The sequence below is a fragment of the Plectropomus leopardus genome, chromosome 1 (genome assembly GCF_026936395.1).
Source record: "Plectropomus leopardus strain MGB_pleo_1.0 chromosome 1, ASM2693639v1, whole genome shotgun sequence".
Taxonomy (NCBI): Eukaryota; Metazoa; Chordata; class Actinopteri; order Perciformes; family Serranidae; genus Plectropomus; species Plectropomus leopardus.
In genome coordinates this window covers 27,666,920-27,687,054 of record NC_142176.1, presented here as the reverse complement: position 1 = coordinate 27,687,054, position 20,135 = coordinate 27,666,920, and the positions used below count along the sequence as shown (strand labels likewise).

Here is a 20,135-nt window from a genome sequence, read left to right as displayed (position 1 = left end):
GGAAACTGAAGACACATATCTGAAGTTATGGAGACGTGTTTTCAAAGTTCGTGGTCAATCTGTCAGTTAGCCTGATCCCACTGACTCATCTTAATTATCCACAACTGTCTCAAACAGGTGCTGTTCAGGGAATCATCCCCACAACATGGTGACACCTTCTCATATACAGTGACTGGTCTGCGCCCCTGGACACAGTACGAGTTCAGTGTCCGCACTCACAACCCCGCAGGACACACCTACAGCCCCTGGGTACCTGTGACAACCAGACAGGCACCTCCTCGTGGTCTAGCTCCCCCAACAGTGACTCACCTCCAAGGCCGGCCCAGTGAGGTGTTGGTGTCCTGGACTCCTCCTTTGGAGCCCAACGGGATACTTCAGTCTTACAGGCTTCAGAGAAATAATGTCAGTTTTACATTTAGTTTTGACCCTACTGTCCTCCACTACACAGACGAAGGCCTCCTGCCATTTTCAACATATAGGTATCGCTTGCCTTTCATACTTAATTGTTATCTTAAATTAACTAACTTAAATGTTTTTTTCAGGGATTCCAAATAACCACCACAAACAAATTCATTATTTGATGATTAAAGTTTCACTCTGTTCTATTCGTTTCTGCAGCTACTCAGTTATAGTCTGCACGTCTGAGGGATGCACCACCAGCCCTCATACAAACATCACAACTCTAGAGGCTCCACCTGCCACAGTGGAAGCTCCCACAGTGGACATTATCACATCCAATAGTATAAACATTTCCTGGAGAAAACCCATGACACAGAATGGAGAGGTGACAGAATACGTGCTGACACTGAACAATGAAGAAAAGTATCGTGGGAGAAACCTGAATACAGTGTTGTCAGATCTGCAGCCACACATGTCATATCATCTGGTCCTTTTAGCATGTACCAGCGGTGGGTGCACATCCAGCGCCACAATGTCTGCTGTGACTGGGGAGGCTCCTCCCACTGGCCTGGCTGCCCCAACTCTGAAGGTGTGTTTGTATATTTTAGACTTACAGTAAAACCTCTGTCACTGTGTGTGCAACGCCTGAATCTTTAAATGACAGACCAGAAGAAATAAAAGGAGACTTGAGTCGCTTTGGCATTTCACCGCTCATCCAAGATCATTTTATTTACAACAGAACTAATCCTTTTGCAGTAATTTGCATACCATCAACACTGATTATTAAATAACTGTAGTAATTTATTTGAAATTTTACATTTGATACAAAGCATGCACATTTGTTTTTGGTTTTTTTTTTGTTTGTTTTCATACGGGTGAGATTTATTGAGATTTTAGTTTTGTTGTTCTTCTGGTACCTCTGTTTAATGTGACGTTTGACCTTTCCTTTGAAGGTCACTGGTCCAGAGTCAATGGAGGTTAGCTGGAGGCCACCAGAGCACCCAAACGGCATCATCACAGGATATGAACTCCGCAGAGATGGTGAAGTTATCTATGTCGGCACAGAGACTCATTACCATGACTTCACGCTTTTGCCAAGTGTGGAATACAGCTACATTGTCCGGTCCAACAACAGTAAAGGGGCAGTGAGCAGTGCGGCAGCCACAGCAAAGACTCACCCGTCTGCTCCTTCTGGTGTTGGTCTCCCCACACTTACGCCTCTGGGACCAACTCAGGTAAGTCATACTTATATTCAGGCCATTTAAACAGCTGGATCATGACATTACTAACACTGCGGTTTATTGTCCTACTATCCTCAAATGTTTGTCTGAAAGTTTTTTGTGCATATTGTTTGCCTTTCTAGTTGAGAGTAGAGTGGAGTACTCCAGCCCGTCCTAACGGAGACATCGTGAGTTACACCGTGTATCAAAGAGATCCAAACCAGCTCAGCATCATCAGCACTGAGTTCACTCCAGAGGACGATGACTTCTCTGGCCGACACACAGCTCTGAGTGGGCTGGCTCCTTACCACAGGTCAGCCAAAGCAGATTTCCACCACAATTAGCATTTAGGTTTTTATGGATGCAAAGTCAGGCACATGTATAAGTAGAAATGCTATGGAGGTGTTTTCTTGTTTGTCTGTTTTCTTTGTTACAAAGCTGAAGGTTGAAGATTTTACATTTTCATTAAACTGCTTTGCCTAAAAAGGTCAAGAAAAAAGGTGAACAAAACAGTTTCCTAATTCCATGAGTAATAAGTACTGTTATCAAGGAAAATATGGGTAGGGATACCAGATAAGAAGGGAACGGAGGGCTATCTCTTGGTAACAAGAAACATAAAATACTCTGGTAGACTCTTTAAAAACAACTACAACTCTGGGATTGATGCACACTTATTACCACAGCAAAGTTTAATTCTTTATTTCAGTCTGTTAATAACCTTAATTTTTCTAAAAACAATAAATCAATGCAGTCTCTCAAAATAGATGGTGAAAGAGGTTTCAACTTGTATTTATTTGGTTTAAAAAAGAAAAAAGGGTTTAAAAATTAACCAAATAGGGTTTTTCATATTTTCCAAACACATGACATATTTAAACATTGAAGCAATAAATTGTAAAAAATCTACTTTGTATCTTCTCTAACTGAATCATGTTCTTCCACATGAAAAATAATCTTGCAAACATAAATGGATGCACAGCATCTTTCTGCAGTTTGTACTCTGCTGTTTTGCCCCAATAAAGTCTTCTGTCAGGAAACCTACACACTTAGGAAATAAGTCAAATGCTGTATTTCTGAAGCCTGTGTAATAAATTAGGATACTAATGCGCCTGTCAGAATGCAGATATCTTGATATGCTGAAAAACAACCTCTCAAGCAAGCTGTCAAAGTGACATCATTATTAAAATTGTGGCGTTTTAGAGCAAGAAATAGAGAGAGACAGAGAGGAAGAAATAAAAGGGAGTCAACATTGAAGCCGTGGCCATGCAGCCACCACACTGTCTGAGAAAGTTGTGTAGACCATAGACTGCATATGTGTGTGTGTATATGTGTGTGGGGGTGCATATACATGTGCAATTGTGTGTGTCTGTTCATGTGTGTACCCACAAGTGTGCTTGAATGTGTGGTTGTGTATGTGTGAGCGGGTGTATGTGGAGATAAGATTCAGATAATAAAAGCTCATCAGCCTTATCATCTAAAGATCACTACCACTCTTCCTGATGACCTTCTTTTCATTCTATCCAACTCATCTTCATCACCTTCTCTCTCTTTTTTCCTCCCCCCTCATTCCTCTCCATCATTTTCTTTTTGTTCCTTCTCCAAAAAAAAAACAAAAAACCAGCGTTTCCAAATTAGCTATCTGGTAATGTTGGTTGTCTAGTTTGCTAAGGCTCAGAGGAAGTTTGGTTTAAATAGACATAATTCCAATCATGCTTTTGTGATTTCTGATTGGACAAATGCTCAACTTGCTGGGCTATAATTATGTTTTAATGGTTTAAAACTGTGAAGAACATGATGGACTTTTCTGCTGTGCACCGAACTCACTTTTTGAATACGTCTGACACAAGAATAAGGTACAACATACAGTTGCTTAATAATGCACTGCTTTGTACATATAGCCACTAATTTAAATGCTGTTGACAAACTTTTGGGGATTCAAGAGACATTAAGTCACATTATCACCTAAACACTCCAAACAGATTGCTGATTTGTAAAGTATTTGACTGATTGTCAGTAAATGTTTTCCAAATTTAACTCTCAGTTGCCAAAAATGTTTAATGTATTTTTAGTATTTAAGTTATACGTGTTTCTACCACACAATGGTGTCTCATACAAAATACATCACTAAACATGCTCGTGTATATGTGTGCAGGTATGAAGTGAGGGTGGAGGCTTGCACAGCGCTGGGTTGCTCCTCAAGTGACTGGTCGTCTGTGCTCACTCTGGAGGCTCCCCCTACTGGACAAACAGCGCCCCTGTTAGACCTCCAGTCCGACACTCACACAGGCCTGCAGACCACCTTTCTGCTCACCTGGTCTCCTCCGGTTCAGCCAAATGGTAGAGTCCTCCATTACGAGGTGTACCGCAGACTGGACCATACCACCGATACCCACAGACGTGTTGCACCAACGCTTGTCTACAGGAACATCTCAACTACTTGCAAAGATGAAGCACTCCAGCCGTACACTGTATACCAGTACCAGGTACAATGCTTTGTTTGGAAAATACTAACTGGTTAGTTCTGGTAAAATTCAACTGCCTGAATTAATATTTATATTTTCATCCTTCTGTTGTTTCACTTTGACCTGCATTTATTATCATCAATAATAACAACAACAACAATAATAATAGTAATAATGCATTTTATTTATATGCATCTTTCAAAATATTCAAAGACACCTTACAAGACACAGTTAAAGAAAGCAGCAATGTATCCATAGATCATGAAGTCAAACAAATCAGTAATAAGTTAATAAGATAACCAGACAAAAATCCTAGTTATATAAACTAGGCATGACATCATCATTTTAAAATCACCATCAGTGCAAATCTTAATGTGGGAGTCACCATTAAATCAGACCAAATATGCCAGCAATTATGATGCATCCCTGAGGTTTTTAACTTCCTTCTTCTTGATTGTATTAGAAAGAAAATTGACCAGGAACCACAGAGCTTACCTAAGTTGTCTTGGACATGTTTCAACATTGCAGATATTATTTATTTTGAAAAACAAATGTAAAAGTATAGACGTATTTTTTAAAGGAAATAAAAATCACAGAAAATAAGTCACACAAAAAGTACGAACGGGTTCTGCATGTACAGAAATGTATCTTCTTGCCCTCTGCGCTGAATGTAGAAACAGAGTTAAATGTTTTATTGTGTTTTGTGAACTCATTTGATGGTGAGACCTGATGTCACTGAGACATCAGAAGTTGAAGCCTGTTTTTAAAGTATATGTTTTTCAAAAAGTCTCACACTCCTCAGCTGGTACGGTCTGTCCATGCATGCCAGCATACGCAGACATACACACACTAACACACAAGCCATGTAATCAGACAGGTGTTAAATGGTGGGGTCCATATTCATGCTGTTGTGCTGTGCATTGGTTCGCTAATTGACAGGCTAGTCCTTTGGAAGCAACAATAACATTAGCATTCCTGCCTGTCAGACATACGAGCCGAGGCCAGAGAACCTGCGTAATTGATTGAGTTTGCCTGATTGTGGTGCCGTCTTTATTTACGAGGGTCCTAATTTATGACAGGAGGAGGGAGGGAGGGTGGAGCTTTTGGAGATGACGGGCGGGCAACAGATCCATTAATCACTGGGCCTCAGAGCACCCCACTTCCTGATTACCAGCCAGCCAATCGAATTAACTGTTAGCCCCCTTGGTAACAGAGCTTGTATTGGAAAGACCTTTTAATGGTGACCGCTACACGTCCCCTGAGAATTTGTCAGTGGGGGATTGGGGAACATGGGCAAGGTATGCGTGTGATGTCCAGGAACACAGTCTGTGTTTGTGTGTCCATGTAAACATCTGAGAGTGTGTGTGTGTGTCAGAGACAGAGACGCCTAGAAACAGTATAAATATTTCAATATTCTCATAAAGTTTGTGTCATTTCGCTGAAGTTTCAAGTTATATTTTCTTACTATTTACCTGGTAATCTACCAGTCAGTCCACCTGTCTGTCTTTTATCTATCTGCCTGACTTTATTTTTATTCAGCTGTTAATCTGTCTATGTACCTATCTGGCTCTCATCCTCTCTCTCTGTGTTTCAGGCGTACACAAGGACGATAAGTCAGTTCAGTTTAGCACACCACAGTGCAGAGAGAGAAATCATATTAGGCTAATTACACTGGGTCATAAGCTCCTATTGACAGCTTTATGCTTGGTTTTAATTACTGCCCACTTTCACACAACTTAGCCCCTTCACCCCAAGTAGATGCACCCGCCAAGAAGCTTTGTCGGCCTATCAGAGTGCTCGAAACGACTCTGCAGTCAAACCGTCCAATAAAAATGCTCAAATACTGGCTGGTAGCTTCCTGAAGTCGTTTGTTGCCATGGCGGCTCATTTGCTGCCATGGCAGCTAACAGGGTGTATTTTTATTTTGTGTCCAATAAGCCAAATCATGGCCCAATAGGAGAAGAGTGTACAAGAGACGAGAGGAAGCCGTAAAAAGTCTGTAGATGATATAGGGCTGACGAGATGAGTTCTACCTTTTAGCACTGGATCAAGGGCAAGGTGATCTGGACTGACTTTAGTTTTGAACTTTTTCTCTCTGTTCTGTCTATGTGGCACAAACTTCTTAATCAAGCCCAAAAGCCTTGCGTCATGGTAAGGCTTTTAACTGCGTTGCTACCAGGGGAAGAACATGGTTGTTGCTGGGTAGAAATATTTCACTGCTGCAGCTATAATTTTATATGATGGCTGGAACAAATGGAATTGAAACTCTCAATGCAACAAGTCAAGCCACAGATTCTGTGCAGAAACTACATATGTAGGAGAAAAACTCTGGATAAAACTCTGTTTCACCTGATGCTTATGCACTTCTTCTTCTAGCTTTTTAACCACACATGTTGTTTACTTTTTAAGAATTTTGTTTAATATGGTGCTGCAATTAGGAGTACAATAATGTAATAATAATAATAAAGTTTGTCACGTTAGGCACTGATACAGTAAAAGGTATAATTATGGTAGCATAACTACATAACATGCTTACATACAAGCACATACAGGAGAAATTAAAACTTGATTCACTCTGTCAATTAGAAGCCATCCCCTCTATATGCTTTTCATATCATGATAACTAGTATTTACATTACTTTATTTATTTATAGGCAGAAACGATTCTTATTAATTGCCATCACAATATTGTTAAATATGCCAGGCTTAGCCATGGCAAGTTTCCATCAGAAGTTAAAAACAAAGAAAGTACACCTCTTATTTTGGTGGATACCTAAAACCAACAATATACAGAGCACAGCTTTTATGTCAAACAAATACATGTATTCATCCTCTTAGTTGCCAGTTGTCTTCTATCTACTGTACACACACAAACACTGTTAGGGCACCTCTCATGGCCATTCACTGCACAGCATGCCCTCATCCTAACATGCCCTCTTCCTCCCATCCCTCCACCTATCCTCCTCACTTCTCCACACAGACCACTGTCCTTTCATTTGTTCTTTCTGTCATTTCTCTTGCCATTCCCCTTTCTTCATCCACCGCACAACAATGACCCCAAAGGCCAATAATACAGAAACAAGTTGGAGGCCTTGCTATACAGTCCAGTTGCCAGAATAAAATGTCCAATGTGGCAGAGTTCAGATTATATGTATATAAACTGAGCTTCTCATCAGGAGGAAAAGATGGTGGATGGTGTGCCATCTAGACGAGACGGCTGTCGAGCAGCAGACAGCAACAGAACCCTCATCAAAATCAGCAAACAACAAAGGCAGATGTTTTTTAACAAGAGGTCAGGACTTGTCCAGCCATGTTTGTGGCTACCACATCAGGTATTTTAAGTCAAAATATGCTATTTTCTTCAATGCTGGCAATAAAGGCAGTCACCTATGAATTTTTTTTTTATCTTTGACAATACCAACATACCAGGGGAAGCTTGTTAAGGGTGCCAAATGTACTCACTGACCCAGTGTTTTTTGTGCCTAAACCTAACTACATGTTAAGAAAGGCATGGTCACAACATAAAACTGAAAATTGAAACCTGCATAATGTTTGAATATTTGTTTTGATATATGCCACATATAGAACATACAAGTATAACATATCTGTAGTTTGCAGAAACATACAATGCCAAAAGTTATTATTATGATTGGGTTTTACTGTCAAAACTGTGTAGTCACTAAACTTAAACTTACTCTTGACATTAATGTGTAACATCTTTTCATTAGTTTATTATCAGTTTATTATTTTTTTTCTGAAATCTTCATTTTTCAATTTGTCATTCCATCTATTTTTTATTCTCTTTGACTTCTACTTTATTTCTCTGAATATTATCCAAAATTCTCTCACCTGAGGTTTAGTTCCAGTCTTAGTTTTCACCACATTTTAATGTATTATCCAAGCTTGTTGATCTTAGATCAGTCCTCTCACTGAACTGCACCTTTTGAGCTCTCCTGCACATGTACACCTGTAGGACAAAGTACACTGGTTGAGTAATTTGCTACTAGCTGATCCTGGATCAATATTTTCCTCAGCTTTAGCAACACGCTGCACTTGCAAGTGATATACATGCAAGCATCTTTATCTGATAGATTACCTTGCACAGTGTGTTTATGTGTTTTCATGAGATTGGACCAGTTTCGCTGTTACAGTAAAAAGAACTGAGATGGAGGAGAACTTTTTTCCAACCATAATAACTTTTAAAAGAATTTTAAAATCCTGCCTTAAAGAAGAAAAAATGCTGTAATGTGCTTTAATGTATGGTAAGCCTTCAAACAGGACTTCCTGATTTCTTTCTTTCTTTCTTTTTTACCATCACCCCATAACCAACACAACCTACACCGACACAGACTCTTGCAGTGCATTTCTCATGGGTTCTTGTCAGTCTGAATGCACCATTACTAAATCAGTTAGTAATTTTTATGCAGATTGTAAGAGGAACACAAACAAGGTGCAGCAAAAATATATGCCACATTTGAAAAGTGAAAAAGAGAATGACACAGAATGAATGACATGCAGTATGAGCTGGTGGAGTCATAATAATAGCCAATCACATCAGCTCCTCTCATCCCCTTAAAAAAGCAACAGACAGCTTAATGGGCAAGTGGACAAGTCCAGGTCAGCTTCTTTAAGAGGAAACTAGTCAAGTCAGAAAAACACAATACCCCAAATACGAGTTCAAGGGCAGATGTGTCTGTCCCTTTTTGAGTTTAATAGATTAGACACTAAAATGTTGTGTTGTGGGAAGTGATTTTAATAAGTGGCTATAAAGTTTGCATTCAGTTACTCATATCTGGATACATTTGCATGCACACAATGATGCAACTGCTACAAATACTGAGACAAAAACAGTCTTGTCTGCAGATCCTATCACGATCCTAGCAGGTATATTTACAAACATGAAATTTTAAAGCGACACAGCTCAAATTTTCTCATGCTTTCTCTCTTTGTGCCTTGTCCACCCTTCCTCCTGTCCTGCTTCTCCTCCTCCCCATTCCCAGTCTCTCCCTCTTTCATTCTTATTTCCCCTCTCCCATCTCAGTCCATCTGTGCTGTCACTTAGATCAATCAGTCTGATTGATCACAGCCTAATTGACTATTATTGAGGTTAATTCAACTCTTAACACACTTGCGTGCACAAGCATACACACACAAAAACTCGCCGTCACAGCTACAAACAACGCATCACACACACACACACACACACACACACACACACACACACACACACACACATTCAACAGTAAAGCTCAGACCCATCCATCTGCCTTCTGCACTACTTCTGACAGGCTACAGATGACTTACACATGCAAATCTCCACCCTGCCTGACCCTGTGCTGTGTACACCCTCTAATTATACCCAACACAAGCACACAAATAAGATTACTCTGTGTGTGTGTGTGTGTGTGTGTGTGTGTGTGAGTGTGAATAACTCCTTGATGAAGGTGAAAAGTAATTGTCATGCAGATATGTCAGTGTTGGGTTGCATGTTGAAAAGGTTTTGCTCTCACTGCTGATGGTGGTTTTGATGGATGATCCAATGAATTGACTTATATCCTTTTGGTGGTCTGGTGGGTACTGGCTAATTAAGAGAAGCTTTAAGAGTAAATAAAATGCATCTAAACTCCTAATGATGGGAGAGAAAAGTTTATGTCTGGTTCCCACTTTGTCTTGGATGCTCTCTCTGTAATATGTGAATACAATTTCATCGTGTTATTGGTTGGTGTTGACCGACAGGTGTGGGCAGTGAATTCGGCCGGTCGTTCTACCAGTCCATGGACCAATGGGAGAACAGGACCTGCCCCACCCGACGGCGTAGGCACACCTATTTTCCTGCGTGTTTCAGCAACCTCAGCTGTAGTGGACATCCATCCTCCGGCCCGACCTAATGGGATCGTCAGCCTTTACAGAGTGTTCTCAGTGAACCACAACAACCACACTTTGGTAAAACACATCATACTTCATCTAACAATACACTTATTAATAACTTCAACTGAGTCTCTCTGTATGATTTCTTAACTGTCCTCTTCTTTTCTATTACTACAACCCCCTTTTCTGTTTAACTGTCATTCCCTCCTCCTTCTTTCCACTTTTTTTTCTTCCTCTTCCTGACCCATCCAATATTTCCTTCTCAATTATAAAACCACCCAAAACATACCGCAACATTACACTTTCTCCTTCCTGTAGCTCTCAGAAGGTACGTCCCACCAGCAGACACTCCATGGTTTACGTCCATTCACCAAGTACTGGGTTGGAGTGGAGGCCTGCACCTGTTATCAGGTAATATGTGCAGCAACTAGCACATAACTGCTGCACTTTATCATGAAAGTGAGATCATAGACACAGTCTGGTTATTACCTGGTCTTATTGTTTCAAAATAGTACAGGAAAATAGCACAAATTGAGGGATTTCACAGATTTTTTAGATAGAAAGTAAAAATAGATAGAAAATAAAATATATTAGAATATAAAAACAGGTAAATAGATTAGAGGATAATCCATATGGGTTTGCTTCGAAAAAAAAAGTTGTAAAGAAAAGATGGTCACCAGTTTGGATGTCATCCTTGAATTGGAGACACATTGGCAGGGCAGTTTACAGAATGTTGCATTAGTTTGTTCACATAATCATCGCATCACATGTGCTTGCCTTAAATAATTGTGATAACTGTAAAATACTTGAGCAGAGGCACCAGCATACCTTTTTTTAATCTGAAATACGACTCCCTGAGCTCTGTGTTTACATTTCTTGTTATGATGATAACGAGATGATATGTTGATATTTTTTCTATCAATCTTTTGTGAGGACTTTTGACTTGTACACACAGAGATTTAAATCTTTGAACTGTTGGTTTTGAACATTTGACAGTGCTGTAGCCAGGGTCCACTGAGTGAGCTCCACACTCTGGCTGCCCCCCCAGCGCATCAGCCTCCTCCTCGCCTCATCACCCTGACCACCCGCTCGGTTCAGATGGAGTGGGACGAGCCTCTGGCACCTAATGGAGTCATTGAAAGGTAAGTTGAAAACAAAAGTGCAAGGAAATGTGTCTTGGACTTGAACAGATGCACATATAATAATCTCACTCTCTCTCTCTTCTTACTATCTGTTTGCAGCTGTGAGCTTCATCTCAGATCGGCTTGCCCACAGCCGCCCCAGCCCGTACCCCTCCCTTGTGATGAAGGACCAATAGAAATCTGTTTCTTTGGTAAAAGGCGGAGCTACAATGTAACAGGTAGTTGCATCAAGTCACAATATTTTTAAAATGCATAACATGTCCCCAACTAGCTTCACAGTTAAATTTTATTGGCATGATGAATACCAAAACTAGAAACAAGAAGTAATAATAATGACCACAAACACAATAAAGTAAAACCAGTGAAGTTCAGATTTCCCAGCAGGGAGTGATGATACAGGATTGGTAGATCTGTAAAGACATAGCATGCACCATCCCAAGAGGGCAGGTGATAGCTTTTTAAAGATTAGTAATAAGCGGGACTATAATAAACTGCAAGCCTTTTCTAAAAAGGATAGCAGCTCATCATAAGGAGTTGTCTGTCAGTGTTTTGTTTTGTCTGTAAAAACTGAGATGCTCTGTGCAGGTCTCCAACCATACACCACCTATCAGCTGAGGGCTGCCTGCTTCAACAACATGGGCAGCACTGCCTCCAACTGGATGCCTGTTACCACACTCAGCGAAGGTTAAAAAAAATAGAAAAAATTATCAAATCCTTCAAATTTCCCGGCTAACCTGTTATAAGAACCATGAAAAACGTCTCTCTTGTCCCTTCTCTCTGTGTCCCTCCAGCCCCCCAGTATGTGTCTCCTTTCTCAGTGGGCAGCAACCTGACAGTTATTTGGCTCGACTGGACGGGGTCCTTCTCCCTCAATGGATACCTGAAGGAGTATAGTGTGACAGAGAGCCAGCTGAGGGTCTACACTGGCTTCTACAGCTATCTACATATTCCACGCACCTCACAGAAAAGTGAGACCTCACACACACACACACACACACACACACACACACACACACACACACACACACACACACACACACACACACACACACACACACACACACACCAAATTTACAAACCATGCAAGATGGTAACACTTACATATACTATATACTTTTTAGGAAGAATTTCTGCCTCTACAGACATTCAATAAAGCAGCTGCAATTAGAGACATGCACACATTGGCAGTGTACTCCAAATGAAACCAAGCACGATGTGTTCTTAGACTGCTGTTGAATAATAGCATAAATCAATAAATGATATGCTTAGTCTTACTTTGTTTAACATAATTTGTGAAAATATTCCAGTCCAACAGTTAAGTATTGTTTAAATTAATTAGCTTTGGCTTACTGGTGCATGGGCAATATAAAAATAACGGGCAGCAATCTACAGATACCATTAACCTTTATCACATTTGAAATGTTTTTTTAAAGTTTGATTAGTTGTCAGGTTGGTAACGAGGATAAGTCTTGATTGTGGGGATGTGTCAGAGTTAGGGGAATATTTCAGAGGACTGGAAGTAGCCATGACAGAATTAGCTGTGATTGTGAGTAAAGAGAGTTGAGAGTGTCAAGAGGAGAAGCATCCAGACAAATGTGACGGTGAAGACAAGTTTTCCTTCAAAACTGCAACCACCAAAGTATGTTATTTTTTCTTTTCAATGTAAGTGTCTTTGTATCTATGTACGAATGCATCTTAACCAATCTCAGTCAGTTTGTGTAAATAAGCAGTCGTACAGGAGGCTAAAAGTCTGATTCATAGACCACCAACTGTAACAATCTTAATGCATTTTAACCTACACGATTTTTTCTTTTGCTCTGTCTCTTCTTCTCTCCCTCTACTCTAAGCTCTTTCATTTCAGGTGACTTGTACCACTAACAGTGGCAGTGCTAGTACACCAACTATCAGATATAGCCCTGCCACAGGCCTAGGTAACACACACACACGCACACACACATTACTAGAATGAGTCCTAGCGTAAAATCAAACCTGAATCAGAATCTGTGCATCTGTCTTTCACATCCTCTTTCTCCTTTTAATTCAGTTAAACTTAATTGACATTATGTTTTGATTAAAAAAATGTTGTCAGATCATGTACAATACATTAGCAGAGTAAAGTATGTTATGTATGTTAAATACAAGAAAAATCCTGCACAAAAAGTACACGGACATATAGTTTAACAAGTAAGATATTTGTCTCTCTCGCTCTCTCTGCAGATCCTCTTGAGCCTGAAGACGGTGGTAAAGAGGGCATTAGTATGTCAGCAACACCAGTTTACTCGGAGCTGTGGTTCATCTTGTTGTTTGCCCTGCTGGGTCTGTTCCTGTTAGCCATACTGCTGGGCCTAGTCTTACAGAGGTATTCTAATGTAATATGCAGCATGTAAATTGTTTAAGGCATACATATAGAGCAAACCGAGCATAACATGTCTTTAAAAACACAACACACTCAGTGTAAGATCACAGTTTAATTTGAAGATAAAGAACAAAAGGGTGAGAATGTTGGGTTTTTTTCTCCCGTCTAGAGCCCTGAGGAAGAATCCATCAGCCAGAGAGCGCCCCCCGCTGGTCATGCTTCAGAAGACCAGGAAAGCCGGGGGAGAGACATACATGGTGAGAGGAGTAGAGGAAAAAAAAGGCGCTTTAGAAATTTAAAAACACAGCCCAAAAGGGGAGAATATATGCAGAGAGAGGTAGAGCTAGGGTTTAAAATGAGGTAAAAGCAGAACAAAAGTTAGCAGAGATAAAACAGGATTGTTTCACAAGTATTTTGTCTGATTTCTTAATCTCACTGGCTGAAACAAAGCTCTTTTTTCTGCAAATTGTAGACATTTTAGAAAATTCTGTCTTTGCAATAGCAGCTGTGTCTTAATCTTTGTTCCACCAGAGGGTGCTGAAACAGCTACTGTTACTGGAAAGCTGTTATAGTTATTTTTTGTGACTTTCACCAGATACTGTAATTTTGGTACAGTATGTGCAGCTGTGCAGATGGTGAAACCAACTCCTACGTTTTCTCCAGTAAACAAAGGGTATCATTTCATTGTTGCTTAGTAAAACCTGTGGAACAAAAATTTTAATTTGTTTGATGTTTTCACATAAATCAAACTCTGAAATTAGGTCTTTTTTCATCTCCATGGTGTTGTAGTTTGTCTCTTTAGCATCAAATCCAATCAACATCAATTGAAAATAAAGATAAAATAGCTCTTGTAAATAATACATATGAATAAGGTTATACAGCTGTTTTTCTCAATGAAAGCATCTTAAAAAAACATTACATCTGATATATTTAAGTTTGTTCCAAGTAGGGACATGATCCCTAAAATGTCTTAAATCACTCATCAATAACTATCAATATAATAGCTACTCAAACAAGCTAATCCTCATTCCAGTCCTACTGCTCCTCTATTTAATTGTGTCCCACATAATACTTTTGTAAAAATTCATTTGACGCTCCCTCTTTTTGCTCTTTTTCATTCACTGTCAATCTGTCCCTTTTTTTTTTCTTTTTTTCTATCTGTCGTCTCTGATTCCCCTTCTTGGTTCCTGTACTACTTTGTCCATCCTCTATCTCCATCTGTCTCTCTCCCCCTCTCTCTCTCCATCTCTGTCCATCTCTCTCTGTCTCTCAGAGGCCCTGTCCTGAGTTGTGCTCTAAACATCACTCCAGCTCTGTGCTCCTCCCTGACCATCCCACAGTAAGACTATTTTCTATATTTACAGTGAAAACCCTAAATGTTTATTTTATTGTCCCCCTGCAGTTTGACACTGTAGCAGACTGTGTTGAGATCAGCAACGTTATACTTAAAAGCTACACTGTGTACACAGAGGTACGGGATTGTGAATCTGTGTGGGCTCTTCTATGCATGTGTTTTGTTTGTGTATGCATGCTTTGTGTGTGTGTGTGTGTGTGTGTGTGGTAAAATGAATTATTCTAAAGGTAAGACATTTTGTGCAGTCTGTCGATTTGTCCTTAAATACAGTGTTAAATTTGTATATACCACAGAAAAAATAATCTGCTAGATCCAAAGTTTACAGCAGCAACAAAAAAGACAGAGTTCATAATACTTCATCTAACAAGGAAAACTGTCATACTTTAAATAAATCCTGCACTTTGTTTTATGGCTCAGTCGGTTTCATGTTTTTGTCTGCTGTGTTTTTTGTCGATTCTTCAACACAAGATCCATAGAGCCATTCCTTGCTGAGTACTGCCCCCTGTTGATTGTTGATATTATGACAAGACAACTACCATACGTTTAAATGCACACAATCATTTAAATATGATAATGCTAAAATTGTATGTTATTTACATTGTAAATGCATATTTTCATGTATTGAAGGAGAAGAACAAAGAGTTTTTTTACCTCCATTTTTCTTATATTTAGTTGATACATAATATTATCCAGATCACACAAAGCAAAGGGCTTTGAGCGTTGAAATGACATTTTTATTGATGAAAGTGTTTCATTCATTTTCTTTCTGACTTGTTTTGAGTTATAGCAACTCTTCTCAGGTGCATTTGCAATTAAAGGAACAATGTTTTTTTCATATTTTTTTATTCCATGCATCATAGATTGAGTTATGTATAGTTTACACTGTTTACATTTGAGAGAACACCACAGCTTTCCCCAGCTGGCATTGGTTTCCATTTATTCGTGTTACATATGAAAATAATTTTTGCAGACTCGGGTGAGTAGTAAGAGAGTGTAATCCTTAACAGTGAACATCATATCTATTTTCATAATCATATTAAAAATTAAAGCATGCATTGAAAAATGTTTTAAATCATCATCTAATTTTTAAAAGAAATCATTTTTTCAGGGTCTGATGGACACAAAGATAGTCGGCAGCAGCTCACGGTTCAGTCCTATGTCCGTCCTGCGGGTTCCCAGCCAAACAGACCTCGGTCAGGCCTACTCCCAGCATTCCCTGCACCGCAGCGTCAGTCAGCTGATTGACAGGAAGTCACTGATGATGGAGGAAGGAAGCTGGGACAATCCACTGGGACATGATTCTGGACTGGTGAGGACCAAAATATGTTAATATGTTAAATTACTGTAATTTCAATTAGAATTTCTATTAATGTACAGTAATTACAGTGCTGATAAACTTTATAGTTTTATAGTAACAGCCCAAACAGCAATAAACAGGACCATCACATATTAATGCATTTACTCTAAGGTCAAAAGGTTTTTTAGGCAGCTCTGAGAAATCACCGAAGAGTAAAGTGAAGGATCCTGCTTCAGAAGCGTCTTGACTTGCCTGTCATTACCTGATCTTTGTCAATTCATGTTAACTTAGTGGAATTATGGTTTTCAGTCTCTCCTGTTAAAGACACAAAAGACAACAACAGAATAACACATGAACAGAAATTCGTAAGACCAGAGTGTCAAAAGGATCGCCTTAAATCAAATATAAGAAACGAAACAAGTAATTCAACTCAATTAAAATGTATTTATTATATTATAATCTTAATAACCAACCGACACCCACACAGTGTGCATTATTATCATCGTCACTGGTGTCACCTTCACTCTCTGTCTCTGTGCTTAAAGTACGCAGCATAACTGTGGTCAACCTTGTAAATTTAATACTTTAATACTTTTAAAGACCTAATTTCGATCTCATATGTTTTCTTTCAGTATGTGGAGGAAGATGAGTTTGTGGACGCAATCAAGGCCTTGAAATCTGTGAAAAAGGAGCACACCATGTTCACTGACACTCATCTTTAAGATCCCTTCGTCTGATCAGGTATCACAGTCACAACTCAGACATAGTCTCAGTCCAAGACAGTGAAACATTTATACCTGGTATTTTGGTTACGTTATTTAGACAATTTACAATACTTGAAATATGATTTAGGAAGTCTTAAAAGATACTGTAAATGAAATATGTTTCACCTTTGATGACCAGTGATTCCTTTTCATTTCATGTTGATCATGTCCAAGATGAACGCGTACAGTGCAAAGACCTGAGGGGAAGGGGATTATAATGGTTGTTTTACTGCAGCATTCGTCTTAAACTATTTTGAAACGTGTTGTCTCATTTTGCCCAACTGTGTGTAATAAGACTAATAGTCTTAACGTGAGTAGAGGCAGGGATCCAGCATCAGTGAGTAGAGTTTGGACATGGACCCTGTCAGCTGTGGGTGTTTAGGTTGTGAGATGCAGCTGCAGTAAACTGGCTGTATAAGTTTTATGTGTCCATATCTGGGTTGTAATTATACTGTTTGATATATCCCAAATCCTGCTCAGATTAAGAACCATCTCTGCTTGCCAACTGTTAGTAGTTTAGTTATTTATAATAATGCAGAAAGATCAGCTCTAGCAGGTTTTCAGTCACCTCCTTTGCTTCAGCAGTAAACTGTGCCTATTGTGCTCACACAGTATCAGCAGCAGCGGTCCTTTAGCTATAATAAGACAAATGGCCTTGATGTTAGTTTTATGACAAAAAAAATGCCAACTGTTTTTTTATTAATGTCGGTTTATTAATGTGGCTGGGACTCACAGATGTGCCGTCTGATTGTTGTGATAATGTGATGTAACTTGAAAGCCCAATTTGAGATTTTTTTGTAACGTTTTATGATATCATTTGTTGACGTACAATTTACTGTGATGTAAATTTAGTAGGAACTGGACATCATGGAATCGAGCTTTGTTCAGATGTGGTGAAGCTGAATGTTTGGGTTTGACTTCATAGTTTAGCTGTCAGTGAATCCAGACTGTGTTGTTTGTCTGTGGCCTCGTTTGTATTATCAAGGAAGCAATCTGTTTAAAAATGAAAAAGAATCTCAGCTATGTCCTGTTTTGGTGTGATAGCAGGAGTATAAAACTGTTTATGTTTGGATTTCACAAATTGGGCCTTTTTTTATCAGAAGCTTAACATCATAGAAACAGTATTTATCAGAGCAAGATGTTGGATTTCTCTGTACAAAATTGGGGCCTATTGTATTGTTATAAAACCTTTTCTTTTCCTTTTTTTTTACACTGGCAGTATTATTTATGGTTGTTGTATACAAAGTCTTATTTATAGATTTATAGATGGTTCATTGATCAAAGTTTGTGTTTTTCTGAAAAATTATAAATAATGATCAAGAATTTATTTTCTAGTTGTGTTTTTACATTTTTTCCCCTTTGAAACGCACTTTAAATATTTACTGAATTTTTTATGAAAAAAGTTTTTATTATTCTAGTAGGCTACTAATATATTTCATTTGCAATATAAATCATTTATATCATTAAAAAAATCAATACTTGTATCAATATGATATTGCTACAAAAAAAATGCGATACTCTGCTGCATGGATACCACCTCCCAACCCCCAACCCCTAGTATAATGTTTTTTGAAAACTTAAAGATGTGATTTACACTTTTACAAAAATAAGCAGCATTCCTGCAAAATAATAAAAAATCAAATAAAAGAAGAGCCAAAGACAGTTTGTAACAGTTTAATATAGTTTTACTCCACAGTGAACAGAGGAGAGAGACGAGAGGAGTCTGTATTCAAAACAGCAGCTGAAATTAAAGACACGCAGACGTCTCAATTCATGTCCAAGCCATGAAGGTAATATCAATGCACGAGGACACATTAGTGTTAGGGTGACCAGGACAAAAACTCCATCAGTGAAACGTTAATTTTTGCTCCATGATGAGGTTGATAATATGTAGTCATTTGAACTTCTAGAAATACAATCATGAAAGTGAAATAGTTTGCACATAAAGTTGAATAATTTGCGTGTGTGAGTACAGGAGTGAAAAGCACACTTGGAGACACAGCTGAGATACTTATTGTTAACAGACTGACGCTCCTCAGACGGGTCAGGGCGATCTAGCTGAAGATGAAATGCTGTTCTTTTCTGCTGACTTAGTAAAACACAGACATGCCATCAGCTGTGCGGAGATTTTAGTCACCACACACAGTCACACACGCCAGCACAAACACACGGAGGATCGGTATCTCCATCAAAACTATGCAGCAGTAATTTAGTTTTGCTCTTGCGTCCCTTAAGGGAACGTCAAGGCAAGTCTGAAATTAACAAACTGGCAGTAACAAGCGTGCCCTCGCTCAAGGACACCAGTCTGACAAGGGCACTTCTAAACCATTCACAGCCACATTCACAGCTATTGTCAGCCATGGAGGGAGGGAGAGGTTGTGAAAAGAGAGCTCGTGGAGTGATTGTAAGGGACAGTATGGCCCTGAGCTACACACACACACACATACAGACACACACACACACGCACACACACAGGGTTTTATTAAACTCATAAATCACGATGACGACAGACGGCGTCTCAGAGAGGAGACTGTCTGAGTGGGAAGGTTAGTGAAATGAAAGCGCTGGGGAGACACACGCACACACACACACCACTCTGACGCTCAACGAAAACAAAAATTGTGCACTTTGGCAGGTTAACCACACAAACCCTGTGATAAAGTATGACGGCCTTTGTTGTTTCAGCCTGTTTTTACCGAGTCTGCAATATAAATTTAAACTGCTTTTAGCACTATATCACTATCATTAGAGGGACAGTTCACCCCCAAATCAAAACTAGACATTTCTCCTCTCACCTGTAGTGCTATTTATTGGTAAGGGGTTTTTTTGGTGTTAGTTGCAGTGTTGGAGATATCGGCCATAGAGATGTCTGCCTACTCTACAATATAATAGAACTATATTGCACTCGACATGTGATGCTCATAATGGCAACAAACACATTTGAAAAACTCAACAGCAATGTCTCTCTCCAGAAATAATGACCCGCTTACTCAAGATAAACCACTGACCTTGTTGTGAGCAGCTGCATGCAGGAGCTATTTTCATACAACAGCAACCAACTGTATCACGACACAGAAGGAAGAGTGCATGAACTCATGGCTTAGAGGCTTGTTGCAGCGTGACATGTAAACATTAATGGCGCCCCCCCTCGGCTGAGCTGTAACGTTAGCTAGCTCAGCGGTGCTCAGTGTATACTTCCTCCTGTGCAGTGATATTATTGATAGATGTGTTTTCAATAAAAGCAAATAGTTCCTACATGATACTGCTTCCAGTAAG

General features: G+C 39.3%; 1 protein-coding gene and 1 long non-coding RNA gene across 4 annotated transcripts in view; one reads left to right on the top strand and one right to left on the bottom strand.

Moving 5' to 3' along the window:
• ush2a (Usher syndrome 2A (autosomal recessive, mild)) overlaps positions 1–20,135 on the top strand; it is a 242,465-nt gene that overhangs the window by 214,638 nt on the left and 7,692 nt on the right. For 2 of the 3 annotated variants that reach the window (XM_042488321.2, XM_088079180.1), the window contains exons 78-94: positions 118–479; positions 619–988; positions 1,353–1,634; positions 1,763–1,932; positions 3,769–4,099; positions 9,815–10,021; positions 10,265–10,357; positions 10,943–11,088; positions 11,188–11,306; positions 11,674–11,772; positions 11,880–12,056; positions 12,936–13,019; positions 13,306–13,447; positions 13,614–13,701; positions 14,718–14,783; positions 15,907–16,107; positions 16,728–18,671. In XM_042488321.2, coding sequence (XP_042344255.2) covers positions 118–479; positions 619–988; positions 1,353–1,634; positions 1,763–1,932; positions 3,769–4,099; positions 9,815–10,021; positions 10,265–10,357; positions 10,943–11,088; positions 11,188–11,306; positions 11,674–11,772; positions 11,880–12,056; positions 12,936–13,019; positions 13,306–13,447; positions 13,614–13,701; positions 14,718–14,783; positions 15,907–16,107; positions 16,728–16,817 — 3,027 coding nt within the window. In that variant the 3' untranslated portion in view covers positions 16,818–18,671. Of the gene's footprint in view, positions 1–117; positions 480–618; positions 989–1,352; positions 1,635–1,762; positions 1,933–3,768; positions 4,100–9,814; positions 10,022–10,264; positions 10,358–10,942; positions 11,089–11,187; positions 11,307–11,673; positions 11,773–11,879; positions 12,057–12,935; positions 13,020–13,305; positions 13,448–13,613; positions 13,702–14,717; positions 14,784–15,906; positions 16,108–16,727; positions 18,672–20,135 lie in introns of those variants that run through there. The other variant, XR_015776845.1, reaches the window with a different exon arrangement.
• Positions 15,709–16,363, bottom strand: LOC148190436 (uncharacterized). The gene is made up of 2 exons (XR_015776846.1): positions 16,302–16,363; positions 15,709–16,104 (listed from the first exon to the last, which is right to left on the bottom strand). It is a non-coding gene; the product is annotated as an uncharacterized LOC148190436 (long non-coding RNA).